We start from the raw sequence: 17,592 nt of genomic DNA on the forward strand, positions 1-17,592 counted from the left end.
CAAAATGACCCGCATAAAAAAATAATGTTAATAATAAGACTATCAGCTTCTTCATCACAGTTTTAAATAATGGCTCAGACGGTAAAGAATCTGCCTGCAACGGAGGAGACACAGGTTCAATCCCTGAGTCAGGAAGATCTACTGGAGAAAGGAATGGCTATCCACTCCAGTATTCTTGCCCGGAAAATTCCATGGACAGAGAGAGGAGCCTGGTGGGCTACAGTCCAGGGGGTTGCAAAGAGTCGGACAAGACTTAGCGACTAAACATCAACAGCAAGATAAAAGTTGACCAATGTTCGATATATTTAAAAGCTGATTTAAAAATCCTTGTGAGATTTCTATAACTTAACAATGGGAAAGAGATTTTAATATTTGAACAAAGTAATGCAGGTGATGTGTAAAAATATAGAAAAGAAATAGAAGTGAAATTCTGTCTTTGCCAATAGATAGATTTTGCACAAATAAAAATTATTTCAAGTTGGGACTTTCACATGAAGTAGTTTAATCTGAATTCTTGAAGGTACAGTCTAAATACTTATTAAAGGAATTATAAAACCCATTGACTGTACAATTTTAAGAAACAGAAATGTGTGTATATTTGATGTAAGCTTAAAAAATAATTTTTAGAAATTTGAAACAGTATCAAACTTACAGAAAAATTACAAGTGTAGTACGAAGTTTTTTCTGAACCACTTGAGATAAAGTATCTGTGGCCACATCATCCTTAGATTACTGATAAACATCATAAAGTTTTATCAGTTACCTCTGTATACTGCTTCCTATAGCAAAACATTGGGTTGCTACCTTTCCCAATATAGAAGATATTGGGTTGGCCAAAAAAGTTCATTTAGATTTTTCCATACCATGTTATAGAAAAACCTGAATGAACTTTTTGGCCACCCAATATTTGCCCATCACATATAAAAGATTTGTATCCAGAAAATATAAAGAATGTATAAACTCAATAATAAAAATATGCAGACACTCTAGTTTGAAAATGGACAAAAAATCTGAACAAGACATTTCACTGAATAAGCTATATGGATGGCAGAAAAGCACATGAAAAGATGCCTAGCATTTTTAGTCATTGGGAAATTGCCAACTAAAACTGCAAAGTGATATCACTACCCACCTATTAAAGTTGCTAAAAAGAATTTTTTAAAGCTGACAATACTGCATGTTGACAAGGATACAGAGCAGCTGGAATTCTCACATATTAGTGGATATATTCTCAAAGGGCTTCCCTGGTAGCCCAGCTGGTAAAGAATCCACCTGCAACGCAGGAGACCCTGGTTCGATTTCTGGGTCAGGAAGATCTCCTGGAGAAGGGAAGGGCTACCTCCTTCAGGATTCTTGGGCTTCCCTTATGACTCAGCTGGTAAAGAATCCGCCTGCAATGCGGGAGACCCTGGTTCGATTCCTGGGTCAGGAAGATCTCCTGGAGAAGGGAAGGGCTACCTCCTTCAGGATTCTTGGGCTTCCCTTATGACTCAGCTGGTAAAGAATCCGCCTGCAATGTGGGAGACCTGGGTTCGATCCCTGGGTTGGGAAGATCCCCTGGAGAAGGAAAAGGCTACCCACTCCTGTCTTCTGGCCTAGAGAATTCCGTGGACTGTATAGGCCATGGGGTCACAAAGAGTCAGTCACGACTGATCAACTTTCCTTTCAGTATATTCTCATATATTAGTGGTAGGAATTGGAAAAGATCCTGAGGCTGGGAAAGATTAAAGGCAAAAGAAGAAGAGGGTGGCAGACGATGAGATGGTGAGGTAGCATTACTGACTCAATGGTCATGAATTTGAGCAAGCTCCAGGAGGCAGTGCAGGACAGGGGAGCCTGGCCTGCTGCAGTCCATGGGGTCAAAAAGAGTCAGACACGACTTAGCAACTGAACAACAACAAAAGTGGTAGCAATACAAAATGGTACAACCACTTTGGAAAACAGTTTCACTTCTTTTGAAGCTAAAAAAACAAACCAAAAAAACCTCAAGATATATGACCCAGCAATCCCACTCTTAGCTGTTTACGCAACAGAAATGAGACCTTGGGTTGACACAACAGTGGTTTTATTCATCAGTTCAGTTGCTCAGTCATGTCCGACTCTCTGTGACCCCATGAACTGCAGCACGCCAGGCCTCCCTGACCATTGCCAACTCCCAGAGTTTACTCAAACTCATGTCCGTTGAGTCAGCGATGCCATTCAACCATCTCATCCTCTGTCATCCCCTTCTCCTCCCACCTTCAATCAGCATCAGGCTCTTTTCAAATGAGTCAATTCTTTGCCTCAGGTGGCCAAAGTATTGGAGTTTCAGCTTCAGCATCAGTCCTTCCAATGAATATTCAGGACTGATTTCCTTTAGGATGGACTGGGTGGATCTCCTTGCTGTCTCAAGGGACTCTCAAGAGTCTTCTCCAACACCACAGTTCAAAAGCATCAATCCTTTGGTGCTCAGCTTTCTTTATGGTCCAACTGTCACATCCATACATGACTACTGGAAAAACCATAGCTTTGACTAGATGGACCTTTGTTGGCAAAGTAATGTCTCTGCTTTTTAATATGCTCTCTAGGTTGGTCATAACTTTTCTTCCAAGGAGCAAGTATCTTTTAATTTATGGTTTTATTCACAGTCATCAAAAAACTTCAGACAGCCCAAAAGTTCTGTAAATAGCGAAAAGGTTAATTTAACTTTATTTCATCTCTACAGTGGAATATTCAGTAACACAAAGAACAAATTACTGATACATCCCCAGCACAGCATAGGATTCCATTTATGTGATATTTAGGAATAAGCAAAACTATGGGGACAGAAGACAGATCAATTCTGGCCAGTGGTTGGGGTGGGGGTGTTGACAAAGAGGCATGGAGGAATCTGGGGTGTGATGGAGCAGTTCATACCATGATTTCAGTGGTAGCTACATAACTTTATATTTGCTAAAAATGTACAGAACCATACATTAGACAAGGTTGAACTTTTTGCAAAGTGTACTTTAATTTTTAAACATATTTTTAAGGGGAATTCCCTGGCGGTCCAGTGGTTAGGACTTGGCACTTTTACTATGGAGGACCCGGGTTCAATCCCTGGGTTGGGAAGATCCCCTGGAGGAGGGCATGGCAACCCACTCCAGTATTCTTGCCTGGAGAATTCCATAGACAGAGGAGCCTGGTGGGCTACAGTCCATGGGGCTAAAAGGAGTCAGATACAACTGAGCGACAGGGCACACAGACACACACTCAGTGAACTAAGATCCTACAAGCCACGCCTTGGCCAAAACAACAAAAATGTTTTTTAAGGATACATGACTTCATGTTCAAGTGATTGGTTTTTTTTGGTTTCACAAACCACCCACATGTAAACACGTTACAATGCATCTTCCAGGCGCTTGAGAGCGAGAAGTGAAGTAAAGTGAAGTAGCTCAGTCGTGTCCTACTCTTTGCGACCCCATGGACTGTAGCCAGCCAGTGGAATTTTCCAGGCAAGAATACTGGAGTGGGTTGCCATTTCCTGCTCCAGGGGATCTTCCCGAGCCAGGAATCGAACCTGGGTCTCCCGCACTGCAGGCAGACGGTTCACTGTCTGAGCCACCAGGGAAAGAAGGGAGGACTGTTAATAACTTACCTGCAAGACAGGTGCAAGAGTTCTGTCCTAGCCCAGGACGCATGGTCTCTCTAATCATGGGGCTCCTGCCTTTGGAGATCCTTTATCTAAGCTCCCTGAGCTCCTTGGTTTGCCATCCGCTCCTCCACTGTGTTCCCAGCCCCTGTTGCTCCACGAATCATCCTGTGTGTTCGCATGGGACCTTAGACGGTGTGCGAGTAGAGAATCGGGTGATCAGGAAAGCACTGGCGTGTGGTGTACGTTTGGTGAGTGTTAATTTCCTTTCTCGCCATCCAACCTCTCTTTGATTCCCTTTGATTTTCTTTCTAATTTTTAGTTTTTTGGCCACACTGCACAGTATGTAGGACCTTATTTCCCCAAAAGGGATCCACCGGAGCCCCTTCCTTGAAGTGGAAGGGTGGAGTCTTAATCACTGGACCACCAGGAAAGTCCTGTCATTTGATTTCTTAATAGCTTTTTGTTGTTGTTGTTGGGCCCACAGCTGGGCCTGTAGGAGCTTAGTTTCCTGACCAGGGATTGAACCCCCTGACCTGGCAGTGAAAGCACAAAGTCATAACCCCTGAAACACCCCCTTTCTTTTTTCGAAATAAAGTTCACCATTTAAAGTATACAATTCAGTGGCTTTTAATATATGCATGTAGTTGGGCAATCGTAACCACAGACAATTTTAGAATAGTTTCATCACCCCTGAAAAGAAACCCTGTACCATTTATCTACCCACCTCCCAGCCTTAAGCAACCCGCAGTCTACGTCTGTCTCTGTAGATTTCCCTGTTCTGAACATTACCTATTCATAGACTCCTATAAATGTGTGGTTCCCTTGATTTTAAGGCAAGGGGGCTCATAAAAGATCAGCGGTGAAAAGGCCCTTCCTGGGAGGTGATTGGGTGTCTCTGATCAGAGAGGAGGCGGCCGAGGGCAGCCCACCGGGGTCTTGGAGCTGGTTGGTGGTCTGGGGTGCCCCCAGCCTGGCTTTCCTGCTCCTGGCTCTGGGAGGGCCGGCCCATCAGGCCTCGTGCTCTGGAAGCTCGTGTCACCACCCGGCCTGGTGTGTGGTCACCGCTAATGAGGCGGGGCAATGACAGTTTCTTCCTGGCAAAGGGTGGAAGAGAGGACGAAGTCACGGGTTAGGGGTGCAGGGAATGTTCCATGCGCCGTGTTGACTAAGGGCTCTCAGGGAAGTGATCCAGATGCAGCCATTTCTAGAGAGCAGAAAGCCTCAGACAGAATCAGCCTTCCCCATGGAGCCCAACTGGACTCCGCCACCTCCAGGGTTCTTCCCGTCAAAGAGTACTGAGATGGTCCCGAGAAGTCCTGATAATGAAGCGGGAGCACTCGTCTCCTGTGGCTTCCCCACAGGCTGTTAGGATGGCGTCCCTCCCATTATTTTTTTGTAAAATTTTTTAAATTGAAGGATAATTGCTTTACAGTGTGTTGGTTCCTGTTGTACATGAATCAACCATGTGTAGACATACATCCCCTCCCTCTTAAGTCTCCCTCCCACCCCGCTAGGTCACCGCAGAGCACCAGGCTGAGCTCCCTGAGTTACATAGCAACTTCCTACTAGCTATCTGTTTTACACGTGATAATGTATATATCTCATTGCTACTCTCAATTCGTCCCACCCTGTCCTTCCCCATTTCTTAACACACATTGAATGTGATCGACATCGTAGCAATGCATACATGCATGCCGACTCACTTCAGTCGTGTCCAACTCTTTGGGGCCCCATGGACTGTAGCCTGCCAGGCTCCTCTGTCCGTGGGGATTCTCCAGGCAAGAATACTGGAATGGGTTGCCATGCCCCTCTCCAGGGGATCTTCCCAACCCAGTAGTCAAACTCCTTTCTCTTCCATCTCCTGCATTGGCAGGCAGGTTCTTACCACCAGCACCACCTAGGAAGCCCTAACATGTTAGCAGACCTAGGGCAATAGAAGGTGAGAGGTGGAAACAGCAGTAGGCAGAAAGTTGCCCTGGTTCTAGCTTTGTAAGGACAAATCAACATGTTTCTGACCTGAGAATGCGTCTGCTCCTTTTTCTCTGTCTGAGATAGTAGGCAAAATAAGAATTTTGAATGAAAGTATTCTGAGCTCCCAAAGTAATAAGGATGGAGCATAATCTAAGTGAACATTCTGGTAAGTGGGAAACAACGTGCCTTTGCAGTTTCATACTTTGTGATACGCATTTCCTTGGTCTGATGGGCTAAGTGATAATCATGGAATCTAGCCGCTAGAGGAAAGAGTTTCTAAGACTTAACATGAGTGCCTGCTGGGTACTGCTTGCCGCTTTTTCTTTTTCAATTTTTTTTTTAATTGAAGGATAACTGCTTTACAGAATTTTGTTTTCTGTCAAACCTCAACATGAATCAGCCATAGGTATACACGTATCCCCTCCCTTTTGAACCTCCCTCCCCATCCCACCCCTCTAGGTTGATACAGAGCCCCGTTTGAGTTTCCTGAACCATATAGCAAATTCCCGTTGGCTGTCTATTTTACATATGATAATGTAAGTTTCCATGTTACTCTCTCCATCCATCTCACCCTCTCCTCCCCTCTCCCCAAGTCCGTAAGTCTATTCTCTATGTCTGTTTCTCCACTGCTGCCCTGTAAGTAAATTCTTTAGTACCATTTTTCTAGATTCCATATATGTGCGTTAGAATATGGTATTTATCTTTCTCTTTCTGACTTACTTCACTCTGTATAATAGGTTCTAGGTTCATCCACCTCATTAGAACTGACTCAAAGGCGTTCCTTTTTATGGCTGGCTGATATTCCATTGTGTATATGTACCACAGCTTCTTTCTGCATTATCTGTTGCTGGACATCTAGGTTGCCTCCATGTTCTAGCTGTTGTAAATAGTGCTACAATGAACAGTGGGATACATGTGTCTTTTTCAATTTTGGTTTCCTCAGGGTATATGCCTGGGAATGGGGTTGCTGGGTCATATGGTGGTTTTATTCCTAGTTTCTTAAGGAATCTCCATACTGTCTTTCATAGTGGCGGTATCAGTTTATATTCCCACCAACAGTGCAAGAGTGTTCCCTTTTGTCCACACCCTCTCCAGCATTTATTGTTTGTAGACTTTTTGATAGCACCCCATTCTGACTGGTGTGAGGTGATATCTCATTGTAGTTTTGATTTGCATTTCTCTAATAATGAGCAATGTCTTTTCATGTGTCTGTTAGCCATCTGTATGTCTTTGGAGAAATGTCTGTTTAGGTCTTTTTCCCACTTTTTGACTGGGTTGTTTGTTTTTCTGGTATTGAGTTGTATGAACTGCTTGTATATTTTGGAAGTTAATTCTTTGTCAGTTGTTTCATTTGGCTATTATTTTCTCCCATTTTGAGAATTGTCTTTTTACCTTGCTTATAGTTTCCTTTGCTGTTTAAACATTTTTAAGTTTAATCAGGTCCTGCTTGTTTACTTGTGTTTTTATTTCTGTTACTCTAGGAGGTGGGTCATAGAGGATCTTGCTTTGATTTAGGTCATTGAGTGTTCTGCCTATGTTTTCCTCTAAGAGTTTAATAGTTTCTGGTCTTACATTTAGGTCTTTAATCCATGTTGAGTTTATCTTTGTGTATGGTGTTAGGAAGTGTTCTAATTTCATTCTTTTACATGTAGCTGTCCAGTTTTCCCAGCACCAAGTTATTGAAGAGGCTGTCTCTGCCCCATTGTATATTCTTGCCTCCTTTGTTGGAAATAAGGTACCCGTAGGTGCCTGGGCTTATTTCTGGGCTTTCTGTCCTGTTCCATTGGTCTATGTGTCTGTTTTTGTACCAGTGCCATACTGTCTTGATGACTGTAGCTTTGTACAATAATCTGAAGGCAGGAAGGTTGATTCCTCCAGCTCCATTCTTCTTTCTCAGGACTGCTTTGGCTATTCGGGGTCTTTTGTGTTTCCATTTGAATTGTGAAAGTTTTTGTTCCACTTCTGTGGAAACTGTCATTGGTAATTTGATAGGGATCACACTGAATCTGTAGATTGTGCTCGGTAGTATAGTCATTTTCACAATATTGATTCTTCCTACTCAGGAACATGGACTCTCTCTCCATCTGTTTATGTCATCTTTGATTTCTTTCATTAGTGTCTTATAATTTTCTGTGTACAGTTCTTTTGTCTCCTCAGGTAAGTTTATTTATTTATTTATTTATTTTTAGGATTATGAATCTAAATTAATATTTATAAAAAACATAACATAGCACCTGGTACACAATAACCCCAATGGAAGTATTTGTTACATAATGAATAAATACCATACAAGTGCTACTAACATTTGACATATATGCAGAGGATTTGTCAAAAAATACATGGTCCCAAACCAATAGGATACATGATGGAAAAACAGCACAGATATCTCTGGATGAGAAAGATGTTTAATTCTGATGCATAGGTTAGGATAGTCTATCCTATCCTACTAGCAATCCCATATCATGAATTCTTGTTTTAATCCATTGGAACAATTTCAGATGTAGTGTTGGTTGAAAGCTATATATGCACAGAAGTCAGTATGAACTCAACATATAGTCTTTGCCTTTCCCAACTAAGGAAGCATTTATACATCTCTCCCTTTATTTCATCCTCAAAATGATACAAGTCAATTTCACAGCTATGTTAAAGGTTGTTGTTGAATTACGACTCCGGGATTCTTGGCCCCAGGAGGAGAAGAATTCAATCCGGGGCCAGAGACGAGGCTTGATCGCTCAGAGCTTTTGTGTAGTCAAGTTTTATTAAAGTATAAAGGAGATAGAGAAAACTTCTGACATAGGCATCAGAAGAAGGTAGAAAAAGTACCCGCTTGTTAGTGTTAGCAATGGAGTTATACACTCTCCAGTAAATCCAAAGAATGTCTGGAGGTTGTAAAGACCTCACCAGACCTACTCCCATAATTTACATTTTAAGATAACAGAATTAGCCAGAAGGTTTAATCCAGAGACTGTCCTCAGGCATAATACATTGTTATATAATCCTAAGGAATGTAGAGAAGGAAAAAAGTTTGTCCTTTCTTCCTATTTGAGAATTCCAGACCCCTCTCTCCTTGGGGACCCCTAGACTTATCAACCTGCCTAGGAAATGACTCTCTCATTCCCCCCCTTTCTTTTAGGAGAATTATGTTGCCTAGGGAAAAGGGGCATCGTTCTGGTTCCATAACTGCTTCCGAGCTGAGAAGGGGGGTTGTCCCTAAATTGGCGAGGCAATATATTCTCCTAATCCTCATATTGAGGATATCTGATCCAGGGACCCCAAATAGTAGTTGGAGGAAGGTGCAGCAGTAGCAGGAGTTTGAGCAACGATTTGTAACTTAAAAGCTTTCATGCGGCTAGAAATAAATCCAGTTATACCATTACAGATGTAAGGCAACATAGTCATTAAAACAAGTTAAAATCAAAATTAAAAGACACATTAAGTCCATAGTTAAAGTGCAACGTATTGCACCAGTCCATTTTAGGGTTGGTAGATGTCATCAGATGAAGAGGCATCACATGTGATTGTTGTCGAAGGTATCCACAGACTTGGAGAAAGTCCTTTCCTTGAAGTGGAGATGTCCACCACGGGAAGCCTTCCACTGATGAAGAGAATCTTTATAACCTCCTTAGCCTGTTCACTACGACAGAGAAAAGCCTCAATCCATCCAGTAAAAGTATCTACCCAAACTTGTAAGCAAGAATATCCATTAGCTTTTGGCATATGAGTAAAATCAATTTCCCAGTCCTCTCCAGGATACTTCCCACTTCATTGTAACCCAGATTTTGCTTCCAAATCCTGTTCAGCAGTCACCATGGCATAACCTGATTTACGCTTTCCATCCTTGTCCTGAAGGATCCCAGATGAGCCCCCAAGATGAAAGGTTGTTGTTGAATTACGACGCCGGGATTCTTGGCTCCGGGAGGAGAAGAAATCAATCTGGGGCCAGAGAGGAGGCTTGATCGCTCAGAGCTTTTGTGTAATAAAGTTTTATTAAAGTATAAAGGAGATAGAGAAAGCTTCTGACATAGGCATCAGAAGGGGGTAGAAAGAGTACCCCTCTCCTCAGGTAAGTTTACTCCTAGATATTTAATTCTTTTTGTTGCAGTGGTGAATGGGATTGATTCCTCAATTTCTCTTTCTGACTTTTCATTGTTAGTATATAGAAATGCAAGTGATTTTTGTGTATTGATTTCGTATCCTACAACTTTGCTAAATTCAATGAATAGCTCTAGTAATTTTCTATCTTTAGGGTTTTCTATGTACAGTATCATGTCATCTGCAAACAGTGAGAGCTTTACTTCTTTTCTGATCTGGATTCCTTTTATTTCTTTTTCTCCTCTGATTGCTGTAGCTTGGACTTCCAGAACTATGTTGAATAATAGTGGTGAAAGTGGACACCCTTGTCTTGTTCCTGACCTTAGGGGGAATACTTTCAGTTTTTCACCATTGAGAATAATATTTGCTTTAGGCTTATCATATATGGCCTCTACTATGTTGAGGTAGGTTCCTTCTATGCCCATCTTTTGAAGAGCTTTAATCATAAATGGGTGCTGATTTTTGTCAAAGGCTTTTTATGCATCTATTGAGATATCATATGGTTTTTATCTTTCAATTTGTTAATATGGTGTATCACATTGGTTGATTTGCATATACTGAAGAATCCTTGCATCCCTAGAATAAACCCAACTTGATCATGGTGTATGAGCTTTTTGATGTGTTGCTGAATTATATTTGCTAACATTTTGTTGAGTATTTTTGCATCTATTGTTCATCAGTGACATTGGCCTGTAGTTTTCTCTTTTTGTGTTGTCTTTGTCTGGTTTTGGTATCAGGGTGATGGTGGCCTCGTAGAATGAGTTTGGAAGTGTTCCTTCCTCTGCAATTTTTTGAAAGAGTTTTCGAAGGGTAGGCATTAGCTCTTCTCTAAATGTTTGGTGGAATTCTCCTGTGAAGCCATCTGGTCCTGCGCTTTTGTTTCTTGGGAGATTTTTGATCACAGCTTCAATTTCAGTGCTTGTAATTGGAGTTGTTCCTAGTTTCTGTTTCTTCCTGGTTCCGTCTTGGAAGATTGAACTTTTCTAAGAATCCGTCCATTTCTTCCAGGTTATCCTGTTTTCTGCTTTTTCCGACTCCAGCTCTGTTGTTGAAACAGAGTCCTTGTGATGGCCAGCAATAGTCACCAACTTCTGTTTGTTCTCAAATGGGGTGTAATAACAAGAAGAGAGTCAAAGGCTTGATTTTAAGATAATTGCTTCAAAGAGTCAAATTAGGACTTCCCTGATGGTCCGGTAGTTAGGACTCCGAATGTCCACTGCAGAGAGCACAGGTTCCATCTCTAGTCAAGGAACTAAGATCTAAGATCCAGCATGCCTAAGTGGCATGCCTAATACATAAATCAATTTTTAAATAAATAAAAGCTTCGAATTGAAGTGTATTTCCTCAGCTGTTCATGCCCAGGTCATGCCTGTTCATTCATGTTCCTGAGCTTCTCAGGTAGCACTAGTGGTAAAAAAAACAGCCTGCAAATGCAGGAGACATAAGAGTTGTGGGTTCGATCCCTGGGTCAGGAAGATCCGCTGGAGGAGGGCACGGCAACCCACTCCAGTATTCTTGCCTGGAGAATCCCCATGGACCAAGGAGCCTGGCAGGCTGCTGTTCACAGGGTCACAAAGAGTCAGACACAACTGAAGTGATTTAGCTCGCTTGCTCGGTATGATGTCACATTCTTATGGTCTATTTCATAATAGGCAGAGTTGTAAAAAAAAAAAAAAAAACTTTAATTCTAACAATTTGCATCCTAATGGCTCTGTGTGTGCTCGTCTTTCTTTCTCAGGGAGGCTTTGACTTTCACATATGAGATCCTCAAGGATCCTCCAGTGGCTTCAGAAAGTCTAGCTAGATGCGTAGTTACATTTTTAGAGTTCCTTTTCAGCATGGTTTGTCCATCCAGATTGGCCAGGGTAAGCGATGGTCAAAAACACCACCAGATTTGGGTGCATTCAAGGAGCAAGGATTGATTCCTTGCTTGCCCTGGAGGTCTCTTGTGAGTGGCTGTGGGTCTGATCTGTGTTTTTCCCTGGAACCTGATCACGTGGGACCTAACAGATCAAACTGCAAAGGAAGAGGGAGTATGGTGGAATCCCCAGCGTGGAAGTGATGTCACTTCCCCGACATCCTCGGCCAACACGGGCCATGTGGCCGTACACCTTCAAGTGGTCAAGAAATCAATTCAGGAAGAAACATTTGCAAATATTTCTGAAGAGTCTTGTAGGACCACCATACTTCATGCCCATGGATCTTTGGGCTTCCTCCCACATAGTTATGTTGATCTGCTTATCTTTTGCTTACAAGTATAATTAAGTCAGCTGTTGCAGGGACAGGACATGACAGATATTAACACACTGCATGCTGTATTTCAAAGAACTTTTTCTGGTGCTGCAGAAAATTTTTCAAAGAAGCTTTCTAATGCTCACTTGATATAGTATTTAGCAAAAATTAGCATGAGCCTTCATTGCAGAAGTCCTAACAGGAGAGGAAGGGAGGGTTTTTTTTTTCTCTCTTCCAGTCTCTAGTACACAAACCCACTGCTCTCCTTTTTCTGTGTATGTGGGCTGGAATGTGGTGTCAGTCACCACAATGCTGGAATCGGACAAAACAATGCTGGATCAGTAAGAGACATTACGTTCTCTCCTCCTCACTTAGGAAATAGTTAACATGCCTCTCTAGTGTAATACCCGACTGCATTTAATGAAATACATGTCTAGGTTTAGTGGGAAATACACGACCTTAGGCAAATCGTATTGTTGTTCAGTCACTCAGTCGTGTCCGACTCTTTTTGACCTGATGGACTGCAGCAAGCCAGGCTTGCCTGTCCATCACCAACTCCCAGAGCCTGTTCAAACTCATGTCCATTGAGTCAGTGATGGCATCCAACCCCCTCATCCTCTGTCATCCCCTTATCCTCCTGCGTTCAATCTTTCCCAGCATCAATGTCTTTTCTAGTGAGTCAGTTCTTTGTATCAGGTGGCCAAAGTATTGGAACTTCAGCTTCAACATCAGTCCTTCCAATGAATATTCAGGGTTGATTTCCTTTAGGATTGATTTGATCTCTTTGGAGTTCAGGGGACTGTCAAGAGTCTTCTCCAACACCACAGTTAAAAGCATCAATTCTTTGGCACTTAGCTTTCTTTGTGGTCCAACTCTCACATCCATACATGACAACTGGATCATATACTGGCCTTTTTGTGGGAGTGGGAGGTGCTCTGGGTCTTCATTGTGGCAAGCAAGCTTCTCTAGTTGCAGCATGCAGACTTAGTTGCCCCTTGGCTTGTGGGGCCTTAGTTCCGTGACCAGGGATCGAACCAGAGTTCCCTGCATTGGAAGGCGAATTCTTAACCACTGGATCACCAGAGAAGTCCCCATGTACTGTTTTTAAGTGTCAGCTTTAAAGGAAGGTTTGAACTGGGTCACCTGTGAGGACCCTCCCAGTTCTCAACCAGTTGAGCAGGACACAGTTTCTACCACTCACTTTCTTAATACATCTCTCTCCTAGGGATCATGGCGCAAGTCGCAGCGTCCACCCTGCCCATTGCAAATGAGGAGTCCTCGGAGAGCAGGGTGGTGGTGACGTTCCTCGTGTCTGCTCTTGAGTCCATGGTGAGATGGTTTGCAGTTCTATAAAACGTCATCTGGTTGGATCACTGCTGAATTATGAAACACTTCACCAACACTTTTGACATTCAGCTACAGTGTTAAATCCTATTTGTGTACACATATCCTTCTTAAGAAAGAATGGTAGGCTTGTCAGGTAATTAAGAACTGTTTTCCTACATTATGGATGGAATCGTATAAAGCTAAGCTCTCCAGATCTGAAAATTTAATGCAGGCATTTCTGTTACCTTGTTTGAAAATAGTTTTTGTTTAAATTCAAAGGTCAATTAATAATCTATTTATATGCATCTATTTACATCCAAAGTATAAACTTTATCCAGTGGGTAAAAATTTGAGGGGAAACTTATATAACCTCAGGGGCTTCCCTGGTGGCTCAGATGGTAAAGAATCTGCCTGCCACGCAGCAGACCTGGGTTTGATTGCTGGGTTGGGGAAGACCCCCTGGAGAAGGGAATGGCTACCCATTCCAGTATTCTTGCTTGGAGAATTCCATGGACAGAGGAGCCTGGTGGGCTACAGTCCATGGGGTCGCAAAGAGTAGAACACGACTAACTAACTTACATAATCTCAAAGCATCTGATTACAAGATACTTATGGATTAAAAAAAGAACAATCAGTAACTTTATAAAAATGGACAAACTTGACAGCCACCTCCTTAATCAAGTGACGAACAGGAACACGGGCAGAGGTGGGCCAGAGGGACCTCTGGAGCTGCCTGGTGGGAGGCACTTAGAAGCAGCAGCACTGCCTCCGTGGCATTCGTGCCTCTTAAGGAGGGAGCATCGGACACACCCAAATTTCAGGACACCTGGAAAATAGCTGCACTGCACTTCCATAAATGTCAGTCTCCTGCAAGACAAAGAAAGATGGAGATCTGTCTGTCCCACGTAGAAGGAGGCTGGGTAGACAGGACAGCAAACAGAAAGTGCAACCCTGGATTGGATCCTGGACCAGGGAAAAGTTAGCTAGAGATTTTTGGGTTTTTTTGTAGTTTTGTATCTTTTTCTTAAAGCAGACCTCCCAGGCCCCACGAAATTTGGATCCATCCCTGTAGATAACATTTCATTCTGTTTTTCATTTCAGTGTAAAGAACTGGCCAAGTCCAAGGCAGAAGTGGCCTGCATCGCAGTGTACGAAGCGGACGTGTTTGTTATTGGAACAGAGAAAGGACGTGCTTTCGTCAATGCCAGGACGGATTTACAGAAGGATTTTGCAAACTACTGTAGGTGTTAACGATTTTATCCTTTGTATTCATAAATCGTAGAATATTTACCGGCAAGACTTATATATTGTTCTCTTCTAAGATGTCGTCATGGTGGCTCAGTGGAAAAGAATCTGCCTGCAATGCAGGAGACCTGGGTTCTGTCCTTGGGTGGGGAAGATCCTCTGGCATAGGGAATGGCCACCCACTCCAGTCCTCTTGCCTGGAGAATCCCATGGACAGAGGAGCCTGGCGGGCTACAGTCTATAAAGTCTCAGAGAGTTGGACAAGACTGAAGCCACTTTGCATGCATGCACGTTAAGGATGTTATCCTTTCTATTTATAAATCTTAGGATATTTGCAGGCAAGACTTGTGTGCTGTTTTCTTCTAAGATGTCATCAGCATTATCTTAAAAATGGTTTGGACACATCCCTTTGACCTAGCTGAGTCCAAGACCTCTCCCGTTTTTGCTTACTGGCTCCAGGCAGGGAAGACCACCCTCGCACCCACTATCTGTTCTAGAACCTCTCAAATCTTATTGACTCTCTTTCGCCCCCTGGTGTCTCCCCGCAGATTGGCAGCTCTGAATTAAGTCGTGTGCTCTGAGTCAGGCAAGATAGAAATCAGTTCCTCCAGCAACTCCCAGACAAGCCAGAAGGTTGAACACACAGTCCACTCTGGTGTTTACACCCCAAGGGAGGCGGCTCAGACTGAGGGATTCCTTCCCAGCTGCTCTGCCCTATGCCACGTAGAAGGAGAGGCACACGCAGGCACACCAAATGCCAAGAATCTTCCTATGTTATGCTGAAGTCTCTTCTTGGTTTTCCAGTGGCTGGGGTGCCGTAGCTTCTCAGGTGGTCTGCAGTTCTCACAGAGGTGTTCTGCTCCGTCTATTGTTAATTTGGTGTATCCATGGAAGAAAGAAGGCCTGTTGCTTCCTAGTCTGCTATCATGCCAACATCATTCTCCTTGCTTTTGTTTTTGAAGAATTTTTTTTTTGATTGAAGAATAGTTGATTTTACAATGCTGTGTTAGTTCCAGGTGTACAGTAAAGTGATTCAGTTATACCTATGTTTATATATTTTTTCAGATTGTTTTTCATTATGGGTTATTGAATACAGATCCCTGGGCCACCATACAGTAGGTTCCTATTGCTTTTTGAAGACTGTTTTTCACTTGCTATGAAACCTCCTGGCTTGACAGTTTTTTTCCCTCCAGCCTTTTTTTTTGGCCATGCCACAAAGCTTATGGGATCTTAGTTCCCCAACCAGGAATTGAACTTGCGCCCTCAGCAGTGAAAGCATGGCATCCTAACTGCTGGACTGCCAGAAAATTTCCTTCCTCCAGCCCTTCAGATGTTTCCATTCCATTGTCTCCTGGCTGCCACTGTTGTAGATCACAAAATTAGGTTAGAATTCTTACTTTTGTTCCCTTGAAGGTAATGTATTGTTTTCCCTAGCTCTGTCCCACCTTTGGTTTTTAGCGATTTGACCATGAAATGCCCATTTATGACCTTCTTTGTTTCTACCTTACTTTGTCTGTGGAGTCTATTGAATCTGCAGGTTGACGTCTTTGTCAACAGTGGATGTTTCCGGCCATCATCTCGTCAAATATTTATTCCATTTCTCTTCATTTACACAGAGAGGGAAAATTGCTCTTTATTGTCTCACAGGTCATTAAGGCTCTGGTCCTTTTGTGTGTGGGTGTCCCCTTTCTCTTTTTATATTCAAGCTTCAGATTGGAGTTTCTGCTGGCGTCTTCAAGGACACTGATTCTCCCTTCTGCCATCTCTGGGGCACTGTGCATCTGGGGAGGTTTTCATTTCCAACTGTTTTCCATTTCTGAAATTCCATTTTCTTTCTTCTTTCTCTGGTTAGCATTTTCATTTCTCTGTTGGAATCCCCCTTATATTCATTTGTTGTGTTCACCATGGCTATATAAAGTCCTTCGTGTGTTTATAGCAGTTGTCTTAAGTCCTTATTTGGTCATTTCAACTGAGTCATTAGTGGTTCTGAGTCTATAAATTGCTTTTTTTCTCTTTTGATCATGGGTCACATCTTCCTGCTTCTTCACATTTCTACTAATTTTGTGTGTGTGTGTGGAGCTTTTGGTTGTTTTTTTTTTTTTTTTTTTCTGCTGTGCTGTACAGCATGTGGGATCTTACTTCCCCAAGCAGGGATTGAACCCATGCCCCCTGCATTGGGAGCCCAGAGTCTTGACCACTGGACCACCAAGGAAGTCCCTACTAATTTTAAATTTCATACCAGGTATTATGCATGCTATGTTGTAAAGATCTGCTACATAAAACTGCGTTTTGTTCTGGCAGGCAGGTCACCTGGTCCCCATGTGGACAAGTGATGCCCTTGGCCCTGGAGCATCCATCCCTCTTAGTCTCAGAGGGAGGCCCCTCCTCCTAAGATGTGCTCCTTAGTTTTACAAAGTGTTCAACAAGCTTCCCAAACCTGGCGAATCCTAAACCTTGTTTAAATATGTTTAAACCCTGTTGGCTGTTAAATCTCTGCTAAACAATTTAGCTTCCAAACGTTGCTTCTACTTAAAGCCTCACCCTGTGCTTGCGCAGTTGGAGAACCAGTTGAGGCTTCTCTGGTGGCTCAGATGGTAAAGAATCCGCCTGTAATGCAAGAGACTTGGGTTCGATCCCTGGGCCGGGAAGATCCCCTGGAGGAGGAAATGGCAACCCACTCCAGTATTCTTGCCTGGGAAATCCCATAGACAGAGGAGCCTGGCGGGGCTGCGGTCCGTGGGGTCACAAAGAGTGGGACACAACTTAGCAACGAAAACAACAAGAATCCGAGGGAAGTGGCTGTGATGATATTGGGTCTCCCACCTTGTGACTCACTCTTCTCCAGAACTTCCGCTTCAGTGTCTAACCACAGCGGCAGTCCCGACCTGTGACGTAGATTTCCTCATTTCAACAAGTCTACTGCTGTTAGTGCCCAGGCGCTCAGTGGTGTCCGACTCTTTGCGACTCGTGGACTGTAGCCCACCAGGCTCCCCCGTCCATGGGATTCTCCAGGCAAGAATACTGGAGTGGGTTGCCATTTCCTCCTTCAGGGAATCTTCCTGGCCCAGGGATCTTTTGTCTCCTGCGTTGGCAGGCAGATTCTTTACCCCCAG

General features: G+C 43.1%; 1 protein-coding gene across 2 annotated transcripts in view; it reads left to right on the plus strand.

Moving 5' to 3' along the window:
- Positions 1 to 17,592, plus strand: part of LOC120878144 (general transcription factor II-I repeat domain-containing protein 2) — a 48,685-nt gene that overhangs the window by 5,529 nt on the left and 25,564 nt on the right. For both annotated transcript variants that reach the window (XM_040260767.1, XM_040260776.1), the window contains exons 2-3: positions 13,134 to 13,237; positions 14,336 to 14,474. In XM_040260767.1, the coding sequence (XP_040116701.1) occupies positions 13,139 to 13,237; positions 14,336 to 14,474 (238 nt within the window). In that variant the 5' untranslated portion in view covers positions 13,134 to 13,138. The remainder of the gene's footprint in view (positions 1 to 13,133; positions 13,238 to 14,335; positions 14,475 to 17,592) is intronic.

Source organism: Oryx dammah, unplaced genomic scaffold, assembly GCF_014754425.2.
Source record: "Oryx dammah isolate SB20612 unplaced genomic scaffold, SCBI_Odam_1.1 HiC_scaffold_2, whole genome shotgun sequence".
Lineage (NCBI taxonomy): Eukaryota > Metazoa > Chordata > Mammalia > Artiodactyla > Bovidae > Oryx > Oryx dammah.